The 22,500-nt window shown below is 45.8% G+C and overlaps 1 protein-coding gene across 2 annotated transcripts in view; it reads left to right on the top strand.

The window, feature by feature from the left end:
* The window catches only part of LOC138493248 (uncharacterized), a 387,082-nt gene extending 364,845 nt beyond the window's left edge, over positions 1-22,237 (top strand). For both annotated transcript variants that reach the window (XM_069620382.1, XM_069620381.1), the window contains exon 19: positions 21,771-22,237. In XM_069620382.1, coding sequence (XP_069476483.1) covers positions 21,771-21,902 — 132 coding nt within the window. In that variant the 3' untranslated portion in view covers positions 21,903-22,237. The remainder of the gene's footprint in view (positions 1-21,770) is intronic.
* The last annotated feature ends 263 nt before the right edge of the window (positions 22,238-22,500 follow it).

The raw sequence follows: 22,500 nt of genomic DNA, 5'->3' as shown, positions 1-22,500 counted from the left end.
GGCTTTAGAAGCCACCTGCCAAATTCAGCGTAAGCGGTGGAAGAATCACTGGATGAGCAGCATGCCTGTCTACGGCAACTCGCACTCCCCTGCACTCCCGGTGATGAGAAGGTTGAGGTTTAGGAGGAATTGATCCAGGCCTCGATTTCAAAGAGGTGTCATGGTCAGCTCCTGCCTGAGCCTGCAATCACTCTGCAACAAACACTGCACCTCTTGTAGATCCCAAGGACTGACCAACACAAGAGCTGGCCACATAGAGGTGGCCCTAAAAGAGTGAGGGCTGAAGACGGCAATGCCATTTGTGAACGCCATGCATCATGGGACTGACCCAACGGTAGACCTTCCAGCCATAATCTTTTTTGTTTTTCTGTAATCACCCTGAGTGGGACGAATATGCCCAGACGTGGGTACCGTGCCTACTGGGTCTACACACCCAAGCTACTCCTCACTGATGGGGCCCAACGACGCCAAAACGTGTTTAGGGATGCTTGTGGTCTCGTGCAGGAGGGATGTGACAAAGCAATTCGGGCTGGACAGCATATGGTCTTTCTTCTTTTGTAATGTCTTGGCAGGTGAAGAACGATGGTCTGGAGGGTTGCCCAAAGAAAGAGGTTTTAGAATACTTCTAAACCTTCCAGCCGTCACCTCTTTAGTTTTGCAAAAGGTAAACGAAGCCTGCCCTAACCACCGCAGAAATTGATCATGATTCCACAAGGTCCATGTGATTATTGTAAAGGTTCCCTACCACACACATGGGGTTAAACATGTGACTAGTGCCAGCGGCTGAAACACTATGCTAAAGTGTGCCGTGCAGCATTCTCTATGCTGAAGGACTTGAATATTACAGTGCTGAAGACATCATTTGGCCAAAGTGGACAGTGAAGAAAAGTCCAATGTTCGCCTAGAGAAAGCGGATGTAGATGCATTTTTCTTCATTTGTACCATTTCCGGTGTCAAGTGACTACATAATCAGTGGATGTTCCTGTTCGGATTGACACCGGAGTGTTAGTCAACATGATGGCCGAATCCAATTAATGGCACTCACCCTGTGTCTACCACTGGTTAGGACCAAAGTGAAAATCGTGACATATAGTGGGTTGATACTGTTACCTTAGGAGGGTGCTTTCATCACAGAATTTTGCCAAATACAGGAAGAGCTAAAGCAATATTTCACATTACCTCTGAGGGCAGGGACACTTTATTCAGCAGTGCCATGACAAAAGTCCTACCAGTAGGGAACTTTGCAGATGGGCTGCATGAACAAGATGTGAAAACTCTGTTGGTGAAATGTTCTGATTTATTTGCAGGCATTGGATGCCTGAGAGGGCAATAGGTGCACACTGCATAGACTCCACAGTCCATCCCGTTGCCCTGCGTCGCCACAGAGTGCATTTTCCACCTCAAAAAGAAAGTAAAACAAAAATTGGTGAAAATGGCTGCCTAAGGAATTGGACCAAGTGACAGAGTCAACCACTTGGGTATCCTTAACAGTAGCGCAGACAAGTCGAAGCAACTTGAGACAGTAGGAATGAGTGTGGACATGAGGTGGTCAAACAAGGCTATAAAATGAGGAAGACATCTTACTCCTGTTATTGGTGACAGTGTGGCACACGTACAAGGAGGCCTAGGCAAATCTGACTTATGGATATCTCCAAATTCCATTGCAAAGGAATCAAAATAAATTACAACGTTTTCTTCCCCCATTGAACTATATAGATATACATGTCTCAGCTTTTAGGTATCTTCTGCAGCAGAAGTATTTCAACACAGCAATTGGGGAGTACTGGCAGGACTCACAGTTATTATCAATGTAAGTGATGATGTATTGATGCTTCATCATTGCAAGAATACCTGGTTAGACTGACTTAGACTGCTTGGATCATGAACATGTGTTTTTCTAAAGCTGTTTGAATGGCTCTGATACATCTTCCAAGACTCTGGTTTGTCTGCAGATCCATAGACGGGTGCTGCCATCAAAGCTGCAGGCCCCAGAAATACCTTATTGGAAGTCTGCAGTTTTTTGTGAATGGGCAATTTGTGTGGCGGATGCATCTGTGACCTAGCTCGTGCAACCTCTCAGATGGCTTACATATAAAGATTGCCCTTGAGAGTGGGACGAGAACGAGCAAAGGGCTGTCTAATAGAACTTTTTCCATCTCCTGGGCTAGCAAGACCTCCTCGCCTTTCCCCCTTGAGCACAGAGTTCCCCAAGGATCAGTCTTGGGTCCCTTTCTCTTCTCATTGTACACTTCTCAACTTGCTGCCATAACCTCTTCTTTTGGTCTCTCTCATCACATCTACGCGCGTGATACACAACTTTTTCTATCCTTTTCGTCCTTCACTCTTGAGATCCACCAAACCCTTACAGCCTGTCTTTCTTCTATCAAATCCTGGATGGCCTGTCACTTTCTCACTCTAAATGCAGGAAAGACTGTAGTTCTATTCTTCCCTGCTAACACTGTTCCCCTTCTTCCTTCACCCGCTCTCATATCCTTTCCTCCCTCTAATCTCTCGATTTCTCCCACAGCTCGCAATCTTGGCCTCTACTTTGATTCTAATCCCTCTTTTGCTCACCATATTTTTCTTACCTCTCGCTCCTGTCGTTTCCATCTCTATAGTATTCGTAAAGTTCGTTCTTTCCTCGCTTTTCAAGCTACTAAACTTCTTATCTCCTTCCTAATCTTCTCCCGACTTTTCTACTCTTTTCCACTCTTTTTGGTCTCCCGAGCTCTCATCTTGCTCCCTTAAAATCAATCTATAATTCTTCTGTTCATCTACTTTGTCTTCTCTCTTATCGAGATTCTATCTCCTCTTCAATGACCTCGCTTGGCTGTTCACCCTTTCACTCCCAACTCAAATTTCCTTTTTTTTGCTTATTCTTTAAACCCTTCTACGGGCTTGCACCTGACTATCTTGCTGCACTCTTATCTTTTTATACTCCCTCCCTTTCTCTCCATTCTTCCTGTCTCTTTAGACTGAATGTTCATTATCCTCCATGTGCCCAGTCCCGTTTCCGATCTTTTCAGCTTCTTGCTCCTTTGCATTGGAGTGCTCTCCCACTCTCTCTCCGCTCTATCACTGTTTACTCTCTCTTTCGTCTCTCTCTGAAAGCCCATCTTCTTCATTACCCCTGATTGCTTGCTACCAGGATCGATGTTTACTGCTTATCATTATTTTGTACCGTACCCTGTTTTTAAAATATGCAGTGCTTTGGTTCAAGGCGCTATATGAAATACAATAAAATACAGTACAAATACAAAGCAAGCTCTAGTCGTAGACACAACAATGGCATTTTTGGCCGACTAGAGAGACAGGAGCTGTGATCGATAGAAGCCCCTCAGCCTGGAGGCAGTGATTAAGCAGGTGCATGAGAACAATGTAAAATTGTTCATCAGCTGTGCAAACAGGGCACTTGCACCAGCCGAACATTGCTATCCTCAAATTGAGCAGGAAGCATGGGCAGGCCTTTTCCCCCTTTATAATTATGGCATCCAGTGCAGATCATCGTTAATCACAAGCCACTCTTGCCAATTATGGTTAGAACAGTGAAGAGCCTGCCAGGAAGAATAAAGAGTTGTCTATTTCAGTTGCAAAAGTGTGAAATAACACTATGCAACCAGACAGATACAGATTAACTGGCATATTACCTCCCTCAATACCCGGTGGGTTTCCCTGATAAAAATGGAGTGGACAATACGTAGGACTGCTGAACATAACTGAATGGTTACTCATGTGGCATTACCAGTGTCACTGTTCACAGACTCGATTCAGCTGGCCGAGAGCAGGGCGAGTGCATCTTGTTGGTCAAACTTGCCTTCCAATCCGGGAAAAAGAGAGGATTTTATATCGAACAGACCCACTGCAACTTGAAGGCAAAACAGTTTTCCAAGGTCTGTGGAGGGTGGGTGTGCAATTGTACACATTCAGGTATGGCATCCTCCTAAGGGGGCCTATAATTGTCATTTTCTCCACCTTAGTTAACAGGGTCCTTGCACTAGTGCATACTGGACATGAGGAAGCCTTGAAGACCGAGTGAGAAGGTTTGGCTCCCTGGACTGGAAGCAAAAGTGTACTGCATGATTAACAGATGCACATGGTGTGAGGTCTGAAGGACAAGCAGCCTCTGACTGAATCCCCACCATGAAGTAATGGACCATGGACAATTATTAATATGGGCTTTGACACAGTGCTAACTAACACACATTTTCTAGTAGTCATGGATGAGTTCTCCAAGTATCCAGAGGTGGAATTCAACCCATCCAGTGCAGCGAATATGGTCTGTGAGGGACTGGAAGTAAAAGATGCACACCAGGGTTCCAAAATTCACATTAAAAGAATGGCAGGGTGGAGGAAATCCTAGCTAGCCCTGTTACAATGTCCAAAGTAAAGTTTGCCATCTTGTGTCCAAATCCTAACCTGTCCCTCACAATCTTAACTTAATATAAGAAGAAAAGGGAAATGTCTTTTGGCTGCCACCCTGCAGCCCAGCTTTGCAGTTTCAAATGAAAGTTTAAAAACAGAAAAGCAAACAAAAGTTCCACAAGGATTGGGGGTTGATTCTCTTGCCCCAGAGCTTTTCCAGTGTACATAAAGTGCGTGTCTGTATAAGTTCAAAAACGGTGTAGGGAAGCAAACAAAAGTTCCACAAGGCTTCGCAGGTTGATTCACTGGTTCGACGTCTTTTCATTGCGTGATGTTTTTTTGTGGGATTTTGTACCGCAGATTTTTTTAACTAAAAAAAAACGAATTGAAAATAAATATTTGGGGTGTGAGTGTTCGGGAATATATAAAGATTAAAGGGTATAGAGGGTTTGGGGGACCCACCCAAAAATAAAAAAATAAAACTTCAATTAGTTTTTTGTTAAAAAAGCTGTGGTAAAAACCCCAGCGAAAAAAAATCCCATGATGAAATGACATGGAACCGATTTGCTTCCCCCAGAGCTTTTCCAGTTTTATACAAAGTGGGTTTCTTTGTGAGCAGACCCGCCTTCCAGGGGCTGTGAGGCGGTAAAATAGGTAAAATAGCCCAGTTATCTTTCCCAAGCTGTGCTGTGATTTTTCCTCTCACTTGCTCTAGATCCCAAACCATATTCTCTGTTTTACTTTTGTTCCCCCTCCTCTGATTCTACGGTATGTACCTCCTCCTTCAACAACGTACAGATCCCCTACTGCCATTCAATCCAAACAAATAGAGGTGCAGGAGAATTCATGAATGTAGTGAAGTTACATGTCTTGTATATATTGTTATATGCCACACGTCCCTTGTAATTTGGAAGATGATCATTCAGATTTCTTTTTTATTTTGGGACTTGTAGTTCAGGATACTTGATGGAAAAAACAAAACAACATATCACAAAATTCACACGAAAAACAGGAACTGGATGAGCATCTTCTGAATTAAATGCAGAAAAGCTCACACACACACACACTGACACTGAAAACTCACACTCGATGTATCACAATGCTCACATACATGAAGGAGCACAGGTGCGCACACACTAACATTCGCCTTCAATGCACATTGCATGCACAGTTCCTCACACACATGTTCACACCATGTATACATACACACGCTCCCATCAAACATAACACATTGCATGCACACCCTCTCAGAAGATACACACACCACACATTCCCCCTTACACTGCACATACATTCAAAAAGAGGACTACACCATCTCTGGGCAACATCATAAAACTGAAAAAATGAAATTTAAAAAAATCACGTTTGTGCTGCCCGTTACCATCGGAGAACACTGGCCTGCCAGAGTTCAAGACGTAACACTTAACCATTATGCTACAATTATGTTATTGTTTGGATTCTCAGGAGTTTCAGACCGTGCTGAAAAGGGTGCTGCAGCGGAATGGCCGCGCCAAATCGGACTGTGCCAAAAAAACAGTGCCAAAAATGGGGTGTACCGATGTAGCACGCCTCTTAAACAAAGTGTGTGGTCCTTGGCAAATAACTTAATCTCATTGCGCATTGCCTAAAAACATTGTGAGTTCTCAAAGCGTGCAATCCGAAGGCCATGGTTAGTGGTCTGGTAGCATATTAGAATGGACAATGGGTACGGCCAAAGGCCGTGCCCACTGACCATGGCTGAAGACAATGCTAGTGGTCTGAAGCATTCTAAAAATCTATGGACCACAAACCCCTTTGAAATTCAAGAAAAAACTTAACGCAGCAAAACCCCTGAAATTCTGCTAAGGCCACCTTAACGTTGCGCTCCCTGTTGCGCAGCCTATGAGCATAATGATGACATTACAGATCACATCACTGATGACATTGCTAATTACATGACAACAGTAACTGGCATTAAGCATTGCCTTCAGCCATGGTCAGTGTGCATGGCCAAATATATTTTAACACATGAATGGGTTCTAGTCATGGCCTACAGTTATGGACAATGGTCACAACATTCACCCAGTTGCACTGAATATTTTAAAACACTAACAGGCTAACAACCATAGATTTTATCCTTTACCAGTGGATACAGCTTTCCACCGTGTCCACTGAATGTTATATAAACTGGTCAGGCACTAGCCATGGACTTTAGCACAATACTCGCCAGTAGCCACAATTTTGGCTGTGCTCACTATATATTCTTTCCACTTTGTATTTATTGAAACTTTTTCATTGACAACAGAAATATCATAAGAACAACGGGATCAAAACATCCAAGTCAATTTACAATAAGAAAAACCCACACCCCCCAGCCCACCCAACCCACCCCCACTTCCCCCCCAACCATAGAGCTACAGATGAATCAACAGACCACTATATATTCTAACATATAAATGGCTACTAGCCATGGCCTTTGACCTGGAGCAGTTTGTACATCTTTTGGCCATGTCCACTGTATAATTTACAATAGCAAAAATGCAATAAGCGATGGGCTTCGGCCGTGCCCACTGTAAATTATGTACACTAACCAGCCACTAGCCATGGTCTTCAACACAATACAAGCCAGTGACCATTGCCTTTGGCTGACTGTATATTCTAACATATTAATGGGCACTAGCTTTGGCCTTTAGCCATGGCCACTGACTACAGCTTTCAACGTTGCCCACTGTGTATTTTACAACAGTGATGGGCTACAAGCCATGGTTTTAACCATGCACATTGGTATTTTTTAACACTCACCGACCACTAGCTATGGTTTTTGGTGAAAGCCAGTGACCCCAGTCTGTGTCATGGCCAAGTCCACGACCTAAATTGTTATTAAAGTACTCAAAATATTCATGAGCTAACTTATAAATGATGTTATGTCTAATTCCATATTGATGTCATTGGTTATTTTCAATGTAATTAGTGTTGTCACCAGTGATGTCACCAGTGATGTGATATGTAATGTTATAGGTGTTCTCATAAAACATGAAATTAGTTATGTCATCAGTGATGTGATCTGTGATGTCATCATTGTGGTCATAGGCTGCGCAACAGGGTGTGCAAAGTTAAGGTGGCGTTACCTGAATTTTCAGGGGTTTTGTTACGTTAAGTCCTCACCTTGATGTTCCTGCAAGAAAAGTTTTTTGGTGCCGATGTGTGTGATTATTATTATTATCTTTATTTTTATACAGTTCATAAGATCTTTTACAAATACATTAAAAATACAATAGCAACTTTCAAAAAACACAAAACTACAAATATAATTATAAATACAGTTATCAAAACAAATAAAATATACAAACATAATGTAAAACACACCAAAGGTACAAATGCAAGTTTAAATTCATCTGACAAATCTAAAACAGATTTCAATCTTTACATCACTAAAACTGCTAAAATAAAAATCTATTCAAATGCCGAAAATATGTACATGCAAAAGTGGATAAATATCACAAATTCCCATTGGGATTTTCCCATCAAGTTTTCCCATCAAGTTTTAAAATGTTTACTAATAATTTGCCACAGTCTAAACAACACAATGTGTACTATTTTTCAGAATCAATATTTAGACAATAGTCCCAAAACTCTTCAGACTTGATGGAATCGTAACAACTTAGGAATCGTCCCAATGTACACATATAAGGGCATGCCAACTGTGTACACTTCGTAAAAACATGTCATGCTCTCTCCTGTCTACCGGGGAGTCTTCACATTTGGCATATTTTCTCTTCCATGTCAATTTTGGTATAAACACCTTGCGTAACGAACAAAGGGAGTTGATGCATACGAAGTCGAAGTCTAAAATTCTGTATTGCCAAACTAGGACTCCGCACGTTATATTGTTGAGCTTTTAAATAGTCATGGGTAACCAGGGCCACATGTTATAATTCTGTAATGTATAAAGATGTTCATAATTCCTTACCCAATCCCAGATTTGTATTTTATCCTTATAGATATTTTTCAACCCCTGCAAACCTGTGCCTCTATCAAAATCTGGGAACCAATCAATTCTGACAAAACATTCCAAGTTCAATTTCCCAAACCCGGCATTATCACATTTACCAAAAAAATCAGAACCATAATTGCTGGCTAACATCTGCAAAGAGGACATAAGGGATTAGATTTTGATTTAATATACACAGTCCTTTGACGCAACAAGGATTGACTACTCAATGAGACAAAGCCCAATTCCTGTCGTCGAAACCGAATGCAGCACCCTCCTCCAAAAATGACTTTCCAAGACATCAAGCAATGATAGATCACTCAATGCCAGAACGGCTGGGCAGAAACATTGTTGGTAAAGCTTAATTATTCTACGCAGAGAGTAGTCTGCGGTCTGCTTGGCAAACTTATTTATCAGCTGGGTACATTATTGTGCTTTACTTTTTTCCCCTCAACAATATCAACACACGCACCACTTGCTATCAAGTTCAGTCCTAAGTACAGGTAAAGCCCTTCTTATTCAATGTTACCAATTTCAATAACCAGGGCATCCCAATTTGCCTTATGACCCGAAACAAACATAGCTTTATTCATATTAATTACAAGATCGTTGTCTGTGTCATATTCCTTTAAAGCTTGAAATTTACACTGAATACCCCTCACAGACCAGTCCATAACGAACAAGTCGTCGGCATAAAGCAAACACAATATATGTTTAGATCCCGTTTTCACTGGAAGACCTATCATGTGTAGCCGAGCCGGGAGATCGGCCTAGTAGAGATTGAATAGCAGGGGAGACAGCACACAAATTTGCTTGACTTCCCTGTTTGTCCTCACCTCCTCCGATAGAGACCCTGCATCGTCCAGCCGCATCTGCACCCTTGTATTTGAATGTAGACTGATCAGGATGGCTAACAATCAACCAGGGCAACCCAGCTCACTTAGTTTCTGCCACATGATGGTACGATAAACTGTGTCGAATGCCCTACTAAAATCAAAATAAATCAGATACAGTGCTGGGTTGCCCCGAGTAGCAGCCTCCCTGATCAGTCTTTCCAATAGCATGATGTTATGGGTGGCTGAAGAACCAGAACGAAATCCAGTCTGCAGGGCATCAAGAATATTTTTCGCTGCCACCCAATTTTGTAGTGCGGTCAGAATGAATTAAGTAAACAACTTACAGGGTCAAGTCCAACAAGGATAGTAACCGGTAGGTGGCAGGTGTCTCTATGTCCCCCTTCTTCTAAACTGGCAAGTGTATTGCCTGCTGCCAAGAAAGAGGTGTTACCCTGTCTGTGCAGAACCTGTTAAAGGATTTTTATAAAATTTCACTTTTATTGGTTTTTGAAAGCTTAGCAATCACATAAATGCAGCTTACATCTCTTGTTTACAAAGAAAGCGAGCATGTAAGTAGAGTTACAGTCTCTTATTTCGCATAACAAGAAAACCCAACCTTTGTTTCTGATTATATCCCACCCCCCAACTCCCGCCCCCCGCACATGATATCAGACCTGGAACTAAAGAGAGCGTTAAACAAAACTATTAAGCCGCCATTTTAGTCATGGCATTGGGCATAGAAGTCATGCATTGATTCAGCTGACGAGCACTCGAGTCATTTCCGGCATTAAACTATAATAACCTTAGGTAAAGCGTAATTCAGACACATTTCACGAAGCATATGCGGAGCGAAACTCCGACCAGGTGTTCTCTACATTAGTACGGTCCCCGTGCAATGCTGCAGTCAAGCATTCCATTCTGTAGATGCTCAATGCGACCGCTAGCCATTCACTCTTGCTGGGGAGCGTGGGCCTTTTCCATGTCATGGTAAGGCATGCTCGAGCAGCCATCAGTAGGCCCTGCACCATTTTGCACGCCACCACTATCTTATCCCCAGTTTCAGTTAAGGAAAACAAAACGAGCAGTGGGTGCTTCTCTCTGTCCTCTCCGTCAAGGTCCCTGATCCAGCTAAGGACTTCTGACCAGTAGATTTGGACCTGTGCGCATCCCCACCACATATGCCAATAATCGGCCCGCCTCCCACATCCCTTCCAACAATTCGGGCTTACTCCCTGGTACATTTTGGCTAGCCGGGCAGGGTCGTTTTGCCACCTGTATAGCAGTTTGGTAGCATGTAATTTGTATTGACACGATAGGGATGATTTCGCCGTTCGTCTGCACATTTGTAACCATAGCTTTGGGGAGATTTGTCTGCCCATATCTAGCTCCCATTTGCCCTTGAGCATCAAGGAGGGTTTAATATCAATTTCAATGAGTGCGAGGTACATAGCACTGATCAGACCTTTGGAGCTTGTGCATAAATCAAGGATCTTCTCAAACGGTGTGAGGTCTCTCTGTAACTGTTGTTTCCATATTGATCAAGTCATTACCCCCTTGAGTCTAAGATACAGGAAGACCGAGAGGTTACCTATGCAGAGGGCTTCCTGCAACTCCTGAATGGTAATGAAGGAGTCATTTCGGCGCAATTGGCCTGCCCTTTCTAGCCCCGCCTGGTACCATGTTTCAAAACCTCCTGGCTCGGGAATTGCGTCGCGGATCCCAGGTGACCAGAGATGCCCCAGTGGGGCGGGCCATGTTGTGACACCCACCATTTTCCTCCCTGGTTTCCATATTGACCATATCGTGCCTATGATGGGGTGAGATTTGACAGTATTACGTAGTTGTGGTCCGGGCACCCATAGCCATTCACACATGATAAAGGGACGAAGGTGATAGTTATCAAGTGCTATCCACTGAGGCTCAGACTGCTGCCTGAAATGTGGGACAAGGACTCTGAGCTGAGTGGCTCTATAGTATGTCTCAATATCTGGAAGACCCACCCCAGCGTTATCCTTTCTAAGTTGAAGGAGGGATCTCGGGATTCTTGGCTTTTGGCCTTGCCATAGGAAGTTTAGTATCAATTTCCTCGTATCTGTAAAGTATTCTGGGGGCATTTTAATAGGGAGCATTTGAAAGAGATATAGTATCTTAGGGAGCAGGACCATTTTTATAGCATTTAAACGCCCTAGCCACAAAATGGTAAGTTTGGACCACCTTTGGACATCTTTCTGGAGAGCAAGGGACATTGGGGGAAAGTTGGCCCCATACAAGGATCCAAGGTCACGGGTGACGTTAATGCCCAGGTATCGGAGCGTGGTGAGGCTGACTTTTACTCCCAAAGGGGCGAAGCGCTCGGCATCCGAGTCTCTGCGTTTATCTATTGGAAGGAAGACAGATTTCCCTGTATTGATTTTCAGTCCCGCAAGCTCTCCATATTCCTCAATAATACTAAATGCTGCCGGGATCGAGTCTAAGGGGTTGGTCACATGTAGCAAAATATCATCAGCGTATAGGCCTAGTTTATATTCCCGGTCGCCCACTGTGATACCCCTAATTCTGGTGTCATTTCTCAGCTTTTGTGCCAATGGCTCCAGAGACATCACAAATAGGATTGCTGACAATGGGCAACCTTGCCTTGTGCCTCTCTCAAGGGGAAACCAACGAGAGTATCCCCCGTTCACCACCACTGACGTCATGGGGGAGCTATAGAGTGCTTTAATGGCACGGGAGAGCTGTGGTCCTAGCCCATATGAACTCAGTACCCTCTCCAGGAATTTCCATGAGACCCGATCAAAGGCCTTCTCGGCATCCAGAGACAGAAGGGACGGGTCCCCTTCCATCTCCTGCGCTTCATGGATTAAATGCAGCGTTTTCCTCATCGTATCCGCGCCTTGTCTGCCAAGGACGAATCCAACTTGGTCGGAATTTATCAGCCTAGGGAGGAATATTTCTAACCGGGCCACAATCACTCTAGCGTATATCTTCGCATCGATGTTAAGTAAGGAGATGGGGCGGTATGAGCTACAGTGTCTGGGGTCACGGCCTTCTTTTGGAATGACGGCAAGGCGGGCTTGTGAGAAGGACGGAGGTGCTTGGCCTGTGACAAAGATGTGGTTAAACAATGATGTAAGGAAAGGGGCAATAAAGGGGGAAAACGTTTTATAAAACCCAGGTGTGAATCCATCGTCCCCCGGGGCTTTCCCCGTCTTCAATCTCTTGATGGCCTCTATGACTTCCTCTTCCAGGACAGGCATGTCTAAGGAATCCGCTTCAGTGGGTGTTAGTGTGGGGATCCGCAATTCCTTCAGATATGCGTCTATACTCCCTACGGGGGGGGGGGGCGGGTCGCACATATATAAGTCTTCATAGAAGTAGGCAAATGCTTGCTGTATATCTTCGGGGGCTGTGACTACCGTGTCCGTGAGAGTGCCATCCAGTCTCTCGATCGCTTCAACCCATCTCTCCGCTTTTTGCGCACGAAGGCGGGCAGCCAAGAGAGCATCAGCCCTGTCGCCCTTCTCATAGTATTTTTGTTTGAGATATTGCAGGGTCTGGGCCGTCTTACCGGCAATGAGTATTTTCAACTCTTCCCTGAGACGGCGGACTTCAGCAATATATACAGACCTCTCGGGTGGAGATGACTGTGCCATATCCTGGGCCTTCCCAAGCCTTTCCCTTATGCCTGTCTCTACCAGGGCACGTTCACGTTTTTTATCGGCTCCTTCCTTTATTAATATTCCCCTCAGCGTTGCTTTGGCGGCCTCCCAAACGTATGTCTTCCCCACCTCCCCTGTATCATTGATAAGGAAAAACTGCTTGATTTCAGTCTCAAGGTTTTCCCTGAAAACCGAGTCAGCCCATAAGGAATCATTACATCTCCATTTGGAGTTTCGTGGGGCTAGATCGTGCCAGGGTATATCCACCATCACCATATCGTGGTCCGTCCATGCGGAGATTTGTATACTAGCTGCCTGCAAGATGCGCAAGAGGTGCTCTGAGAGGAAAATGTAATCAATGCGCGTGAGTGTGTCATGGGGGAGGGAATGGAAAGTGAAGCCTCTCTCCAACGGGTGTAAATGGCGCCAAGAATCGGTGAGGCCAAAGAGGTCAAGGGACAATTTGATGCCTGCCTCGTTTTTGGTACCGGGCGGGTCTACTGTATCTGCTTTAGTTTGTCTGTCTAAGGAGCTGTCCATCCATGTGTTAAAATCCCCGCCGAGGACCGTGTGTCCTCTGGCCATTCCAAAGACCTTCTCACTGATTCTATGCAGAAATCTGTTTTGCCCCTGATTAGGTGCGTAAAGTGTAGCAAGGGTTACTATTGTGCCCCTTATGTTAGCAATGACTATGAGAGCCCTCCCCTCCTGATCTGTCCATGTCTCCATAATTGTGCTCCGCAGGCTTTTGCGGATTATGATCCCCACTCCCGCTTTCTTCAAAGTACCCGAGCTCCAAAAGGTGGGCCCAACTTCCCGCGATGGGATCATTCTCTCCTCACCCTTTCGATATCGCGTTTCCTGAAGGAAAAGAATGTCAATTTTCGATCTCTTAAATTCCCTGGCCACCATGGATCTTTTGGTAGGGGAGTTCAGACCCTTGACATTAAGTGTGCAGATACGTATCGTATCCGTGCAGAGTGTGTGTGCCATTTTAAGTTATGTACGTGTATGTGCACCTCGAGTACGCCTGTCTCAATGCCATCTTTGTGTGTGAAGCCCTCACATTTACGCATATTGTGCTGTTCCTCTCTTCAAGTCTGAGTTGTGATCGATAAAATATTCCCCACCCGCCCCACCCTCCCCTCCCCCTATCCTCTTTATGTTCGGCGCCCGATCCGTCTGGGTTAACCTCACCCAGTCGAACTCGGACCATCAGTGGTGACCGCAAGAACAAGCGGTCCCATCTTACTACAAGCATATATAACAGTGAGCCCCCAACAGTCAACTCATACAGAAACTTTAACAATCCGCAGCTTCGGGATAGTACTATCAACTCCCCTCAGGGTGTCTTTACTGCGTGGATATTACTTCATATCCTTCACCAAGTTCCTCATGCATACAGAATCGAGTGCTCCATGCGCACGGGCAGGTTAACATATTGCAGTCGAGGAGCGCATCGAGGGAGACATATGCAACAATGATCTTCAATGTGCGAGTACCATCCCGGTCGACACCGCGACCTGGTTTCGCGCCACCCCGGGCGGGGTCCCAAGTGGCGTGATCGGGCAAAAGTGCCCATCAGAAGAAGCCATTATCTTCAGCAATTGAGCACGCATGTCCTCTGTCCAAGTTAATGTTCCATGTCTTGCGAGTTATTCATTCTCCGAAATTTCCTGGACCCCTGGATCCGCCTACGACGGGGACCCTTGATACGCCATTCAGCTTCCTTTTTGTTTGGATCTCCCTGGGAGGGGTCCTCTGCCTGTTCGCCCAGGAGATCAGCTGTGCAGTATGTAATTTCCTTCTCCGAAGCGAGCTTTATTGTCGAGCCTTGCCACTCAAAGGTGAGAGAGAACGGGTAACCCCATTGATATCTGTTTCCCTTGTCCTTCAGCATCTTTGTAATTGGGATACATTTCCTCCTCAGGGCAAGCGTGAGTGATGATAAGTCCTGATAAAGAGAGACGGTTGTGTCACCCATGGTAAGTGGCGGGGCATTTCTAGCTTTTTCCAAGATGCGGGTCCTATCAGCGTAGTTATGGAATCTGACTAGGACTGAACGTGGGCCCCCTGCCCTGCCTCCTGCTCTGTGAATGCGGTCGATTTTGGGTTCGTCTATCAGATCATCTTTAAAGAGGAGTTTTAAGATGCTGTGAATGGTTTGTTTCAAATCAAGGTCAGTTTCTCCTTCTTTTTCAGGAATGCCGTGGACACGTATGTTGTTACGGCGTTCTCTGTTTTCAAGATCGTCCACTTTCAGCTTTATTTCTTCTTCCCTGTGCTCCAACTCTGCAATACGAAGGTCCATCTGGGCTTCCAGCGTGTTTAAGGAGGTTTGATTGTGCTCGAGCTGCTCCACTCTGTCATCCATTTTATCCATCCTTTGCGTAATCTTGTCAATCCGACCCCCTATGTCTGCCCTCATACTCCTCATTTCCTTGAGTAGGTCAGCTACGTCCCCTTTAGTTGCTGCGGCCTCAGACCCTTGGGAAGCCATCGTTTGCTCGTTGGGGCCCTGGGGGTCTTCCTGCGATGGGGCAAACTTATACTTTGCCAGTTTGCCCTTAGGGTCCATGGGTAGTGGGGTCACAACCATACAGTGGGGTGCTCTCAGGTCAACGTCTGCACAGAGTTCCAGTAGTGAAGTGCGTCTTGTGGTCCAGATAGATTCCGTGCTGTTGAGACCTGTTGAGGTAGGTCAAATCCCTTATATGTTCAATAGATGGTGTACTGGAATGCTGTATGAGGGCGGGGGCCTCTGCAAAGGAGCCACCTGCAGATCCCCGCAGGAAGAGTCCTGGCCAGGCGGGGTGTTAGTTCAATGGGACCAGCAGGCGCTAGGGCCGCGATGGAGGCGGAGGAGGGCACACGCCCTGGACACCAGGGGCCCAACCCTCAGCCCACTGTAGCCTGGGGAAGAGTGGAAATATGAAGCGCCGTACTGCGCAACGCACGTAGTCCCAGTACCCCGGAATGGGGATGTGTTTGCCCCACGTTGAGTGCGTCTTTCCCTCAGATGAGCCCACAGAAGAGCTGAAAGTTCAGGGGGGGTTTGGTGGATCCGCGTAAAAAGGGCCTTCCTCCACCGCCGCCCGGGCGGAAACCCGCGCACCGGTCACCGGGGCTCGGTGCGCAAGCCGCGGCCCGGAGTCCGGGGGAGGTCCACTATGGGCGCGTATGCGGTCTCCACCCGCGTGGGGCCACCGCGACGCGGGGGTTGCTGCGGTCTGACCACTGAGAGTCGGGATTCTGAGGTGGGTCGCGTGGCTCGGGAGGGGCCACGGCCTAGAGTCGGGGACCGAGTCTCCCGCGTCCGAGCTCGGGGCGGGCTCACTCTTTGTAAACCTCCTGCAGGTCGGGTATGGCCCGTGCGTCTTTTTAATTGCACGTACCTTCTCGCAGGGTTCAGCCGAACCGGGAGTCCGCGTCGCAGCAGGCTTCGTGGAATCGTGCGTATCCCGATGCGACGTGTGCTGGGAGCCTCCAGGCCTCGTCTGTCCTCCTTCGTCGATGTGACGCAGGAGAGTGTTTCTCCAGAATGCAAGGTCCGATTTTGATCGGATTTGGAACCTGATGGTGCCTGGGTGGTTCCGACGCCAGGTTCCGTCGCTATTTCAGCCGGCGGGGGTCTCGTGATGGGGGCTCAACCCACTTTTCGGGACCCTTGCGCGGAGCTCACACGGGGATCGTCTCCATCCGTGCGCCCCCTGGTGGCCGATGACGTTAAAGGATTTTTAATACTGCAGCCCATAGACCCGGATCTGCGTTCGAGAGCCCATTTGGCCCCAGTGCCCTATAGCTTTTTGATTTTACAATAGCAGAGTGTATCATACCTGTGTAGATTTACAGCGGCCAACGGTTCACCTGCTTCATAATCGGTGCCAGGGTCACCTGTTAAAGTGTGTAAAAATGACAACCACCCCTGTTCACTAATGGGATTACCTATACACTCTTGTTTGTTCCCCTTTGAGTGCTAAGTATCTGCCAGATAGACTGTGATTTTTTTACTGCACAGTGCAGCAAACATACGTTGCCATCGTACATTCTTGTCTGAGTATTTCCATCTTTTCAACCAAGCATGTACTCCCATTTTATAGACTTAATCATCCATTCCCTGTACCCCAAGGAATCTGTGGTACTTCTAATTCTCCTAATCTTTCGTCTCATCGCCCACTTAGTGTATCGTATCGAGAGATCAAAATCATTGGAGTGCCCAACGGAAACCCTTGGAAGCCCCGCGACTCACCTCCCCACCTCGTTTGTCATCTGCTTCAATCACGATTCCATAGAATTACCATTTAGGCTGCAAAACACCTCAATCTCACTACAAGAGAAGGGTCTAGCCATCCTGGTCACATGAGCAATACTACTCTGGGTCCACTGCAAGCAATTTCCTGCATGATTTGTCATGGCTCCAACTCCACCATTATCCCTTTGTCATGGCTCCAACTCTACCATTATCCCTCTCCTTAACTCCTGGTATTCTTAGAGTTAACACTAGTATCAGGTGGTCACTATATTCGTTCTCACGCACGGACAGGGACTCAACAGTCTCTGCACAGCTATTGCTCCCAAAGAAGTAATCCAATGTAGTGGCCTTTATACCCATGCACAGGTAGAAATGACCTGGACAGTCTCCTAAATTCTCCCATTAAGCATAACCAGGTCCCAATACCAGAGGAATTTCCCCCATTTGTCTCCCCTGGAGTTACCGCACATATTATTGAATACACACTCAGCTATTACATTCCTTTAATTGGGACAAATATCGTGGTCTCTACACCCGGCATTCAGATCCCCCCCTAGCAAAAACAGCCAGGCCAGGCAGGTAGCATAAATACAGTCCCATATTGTTTCTATGTTCAAGATGTCAGGTGGAACGTACACATTGAGCAATAACATAACCAAGGGCTGATTGTCAATCTTGACACAAACTTCTATGGCCAACACATACTTATTACTAGTAGGAAGTTTCAAACTGTGTGTGCACCATGTGTGTTTGATGCCGATAACTAAGCCACCATACAACCTACCCAGCTTACCCTTTTCAGCCAACTCTTGGAATATGAGATAACTATTTATCTGAATTGGGGACGTAAGCCACGTTTCCGGGAAGACGGCAATATAAAATTCCAGGATTAGTGGTAACGCCTGGTATTCCAGCTGGCACACTTCCAAATTCACTTGCTTACAGTCAGTTGTTTCACCCTAATTATTTGGAACCATTCCCAGTCTTGCGCGTACTCCAGCGGACCAGTATGTTTGTGCACATGCCCCCCTCCTACCATACTACACACGTTTACAAACTGCCTGGGCAGGGGTGGTTCAACGAAGGTAGGCTCGATGACATGCGCTGGGCTATCAATCTAGTATCCCATAGTAAGGAGCCTCCCCCGCTGAGCACAGATTAACTCGGGAACCTCCAAAGATAGACAGTGGACCGTCACGAAATTTGCCTTGTTTGTATTTACCAGTTTTACAGAACTAAGGTCACTTGAAGACAACACTCTCAAGGACAAAACCTTTTTACACAGAGACAAGATATCAGTTCTGTTGGCCCAGTTGTCAGAAAATATCAATGGCCCACGTCCAATCGTGAATACAAGAGGGTCCACTACAGGGACCTCATTTATAGGCAGCACTTGTTGCAAAGCGGGCATAACTTTAGATCCAACAGTTTCTCCACAGGGGACCACCTGTACAGGCTCCACATCGACAGACTGAGGTTGATCCTGCACATTTACATTCCTCACAGGAGGGACTACCATACCATCTCCCACCAGCCAACTGGTTCAAGTACCAGCTGACTGTCACAGTTACTTTTGGCGTCTAGTAGCTTTTTTTTGCTTTCTTCGTTCTTGTAGGCGGGGCTTCTATTACAGTAGAACTACGTGGTTCAGTACAGACAGAGTAACAACTGAGGAGGGTGCAGACTTTCTCGGTTGTAGGGCTCCCTGCCAAACGTCTCTCTCTTCTAGTCATGCAAATGGAGAGATAAGGACTTGAGGCCTCCGCCAACAGACCGCCCAGCGAGTTAGCTGTGCTAGATTGACTATTTTGCACATGAGTAGAGCCACCGATCACCTCCTGCAAGTTAGCGACCATAGCCGTGTCCATATGCCCCACTGCTTGTAGGCGATGGTCGATGGCAGCAATTGCCCCATTCTGCTTTTGCAGCTCTTCCAATATAGCCCCACATAATGTAAGCAGTATTTTCACTTTGAACTGGAGCACCCCCGTAGAAGATTTTGAGGCATCCACCATATCAGTTGCAGGGCTGCCAATCAACCCATTGGATAGAGCTGCTTTCCTGAAGCCATCGTCCAGGTTCAGGTCTGGGTGCAGATTTGGGGAGGCCGATAAATGCTGAATTACATCCTCCATGGGAATAACATCTTTATACACCGTAGGCTGAATTTCCTCATTTACCCATACTTGACCTCACAGTATCCCAAAGAAAATAACAGAGGGCCAATAAGGAATTGTTGTCCAGGTCGCCATAATCGGAAGAAGAGCCTTTTATGTTTATCAATGACCCTGCCACATTGTCATTAGTAGTCTGTAATATTAGTCTGCAATTTTACCCAGGGCATTGGCTTTTAATAATTTGCTGGAGTTCGCCGGACAGTGGCCACATCGATGGGTTTTAGTAGCTGCTCGCTTCTCTGCATCACTGTAACTCCACCACGGGACGCCGATTTCCGGTACGGCTTTCCCTTACCCAGGTTATAGTTGTGAATCTTATGTTGCAAGTTGCTTCATGCGAGAACTGGATATTTGAAGCAGAATGACACGCCGAGTTCCTAAAAGTGTAGCTCCTACAAAGAGAACAGCAGCAATGAAAAAAAAAACGACCTGCAGCTTTTAGTGTCTCAACACGACTGAAGACTTCCGCCTCACTTCGCGATGTCTGTAATAAACATAACGATTCAGAATGTATCATTGCACTTGGTAAGAAAAATATGGTTATCGACGTAAGGCGGGTGCCAAGTTACCTGACCTCGATGTGGAATGTGTGTTCCTCAGTGTCATTCCTACATTTAATGCTGCACACCGGCTAACACTCAGGAAAAGTGTTTTGGGATTTTGTTAATGGGGTCTAAATCGACGGGCTGCACCTGGCCCAGACTAGAACTTTGTTAATCTGGTCCCTTATGGCCAGAATGATTTGAAAAGGACATTGGGCCTCATTATAAATTTGCTGGTGGTAGGTACTACAGTACCGGTAAGCTTGCCGTACCGTAGTTCCCGGACCAGCAAATTACGACCTGGCGGGCAGAAAGGCACCCGCGAGCACAACATATCGGATGCCCCGGCACCATTATAAACGGTGCCGGTGCATCCGACCTCGCCATTCCCATTCGGCCCAAGAGGGCCGAATGAGAATGATGAGCATCTTTTTTCTGGCGTGTGCAAATGGGCAACTACCGGGTCCGGCAGGGCCGTAATAACCCAGTAATTGCCCATTCGCGGGCACCAGAAAAAAAATGACACCGGCAGCAGCCATGTCTGTATTACAGGTGCTGCTACCGCAGATGCCATAATGAGGCCCATTGTGTCTCCCAGTTTGTAAATAGATCAGATGCGTAATGCCCAGTAATTCCCTTCAGTGCAGAAATTGTTATGTATCAGCCAGTTTCCCCACAGCTGTTCCACCACATATGGCTGTGGGCAATTTTACTACATTTTTCTGTGGGTTTTTAGGGTGTGGTGTATGGTAAGTGAATTGGGCAGAAGGGATTTGTGTTTTTTTTTTTTACAGAGGGTAGTTGGGAGGAGTTGGCTGTATGGATTGTGCCCCCATAAAAATGCTGCAGGCCAATATGATAAATTAGTACCCGACAGGTCCTTACCTGCCTAACTAAGCACCAGTCACAGCCGTGTTCTTCTATGTTCCTTCCGCGACTATCCACCATGGAAATTGAGAAGGGATTACATTTAGTCCCTTCTCCTCATTCTCTGGTGGTATTTTTTTTTAAACTCATATTTCAATTGCCGTCTTGGAAAGGGAGAAGGAACTACATCTAGTCCCTTTCTCAATGTTCAATGGCGGCCATATTCTTTGGTTTTTTTCTTCCTTTTTGCAGGGCTGCCATGGAAAGGGAAAAGGGACTACGTATAGTCGCTTCACCCCGTTACATGGCGTGATTTTTTTTTCCCCCTCTTCCTTTAAGTTCCAAAATGTTGCAGTTTCGCAACTAAAATAAAGACACTATTTGTACCAAGGTCTAACGGGCTGGTTTACTAATAGCAATCAGCCCCTCACTGGGGGGCATTAACGCATCAGGTAATGCTCTGGGGACTTTGTTAACTTTGTTAGCTTGGTGCTTATTGCTTTAATGTTCAATGCGTGAGAATGTCATAGATCCATTGTTCCACCCTGGGGTTAGGGGGCACGCTCACTGAATAAACATGAGCCCATTTGTTTGCATCTTCTTGTTACTATGGCCATTTCCACATCACCTGCATAGTGAATCTGGCAAAACACATCTGCCACACAGCGACAAGTTGAGGGAAATCTATAGTATCCAGGTCCATTATGAGTAAGGTTACCAGATGAATCCATGACATGATGAAGATTATATTCCTGGACCTTCCTTCTCACTGAGTTTCAGCGCTACTCCAGTGTACATGAGTGCAATACATGAAACCACAGAAGTAACCAAATACATATCATTTAGCGTAAACCCAGTTAGTTAAATTTGAGTGACCTAAGACTGCAACTCCTAGAATAACATTGGTGGCGAAAACAAAGCCCAGGACTGGGGGATTGTGTCCATGATGACATGGAGCAAACTGGTAACATTAAATATGAGGCACCATAATTGCTTAATAATTAATGCCCCTAGTATTTTAGGGTGGTTAGTGTCTTTCAGCTCCCTTGAAATTAGGTGTGTGTGTGAGCTATTGCAATGGGTTAATATATGTTCTATTTTTGTTTAGTTTGCAGCCATTCCAGGACTTAGCCCTTTTCGCTACATGAGCACAATTCCAGAGGAACACGGACAGCATCCCCTCCCATTGTGCCCCGGAGAGCCATGGAAACCAAAAACATTCAGCTTGCCTTCTTTTTAAGCTGAATATAGGGCAACTGGGGGCATCTAACCGCGTGCATCAGGATACATTCGCCAGTGGCTCTGGAACATTCGATGATGACGTATTGATGGCAAATGACGAATCATAAACACATGAAATTATTTGTGGCAAAACAATTGCAAATGTTCTGTTGGGAATGAAGAATTGATCCCTTCTCCTGACCAATCAAATAAACAGAGGGAAAACAGACTTAATTCAACTGCCAGGATTATAATCATTGATTGTTCGATAGTATGCAGGGTAAAAACTATATTGTCAAATAAGCTCAAACATGTTCAAATGTATCTGACAATAAAATAACTCTGCAGGCTAAAGACTCCAATTCCAGTAAACTAGCTGTGAATGTTCATGATTAGATTATTTACAACTAAACCATGTTACTCCTACTCCCTCTCCTCCTTTTCACTGTTCTTACTTAAATTAGACGAATCCCACCTCACATGACAGGCTAAAGTAGAATGTGTACAACATGTAATTTTATTCTTGCACCCTTTGCTGGAGGCCCCGTACCAGAGCCGGTCTTACACTAGATTGCACCCCAGGCGGGAAGCCTTGTCGGCGCCCCCCCAAAACGGGC

The sequence above is a fragment of the Ambystoma mexicanum genome, chromosome 10 (assembly GCF_040938575.1).
Source record: "Ambystoma mexicanum isolate Mex_15411 chromosome 10, UKY_AmexF1_1, whole genome shotgun sequence".
Lineage (NCBI taxonomy): Eukaryota > Metazoa > Chordata > Amphibia > Caudata > Ambystomatidae > Ambystoma > Ambystoma mexicanum.
Note: the sequence above shows the minus strand (reverse complement) of the source record. Positions and strands in the feature narration are given on the sequence as shown.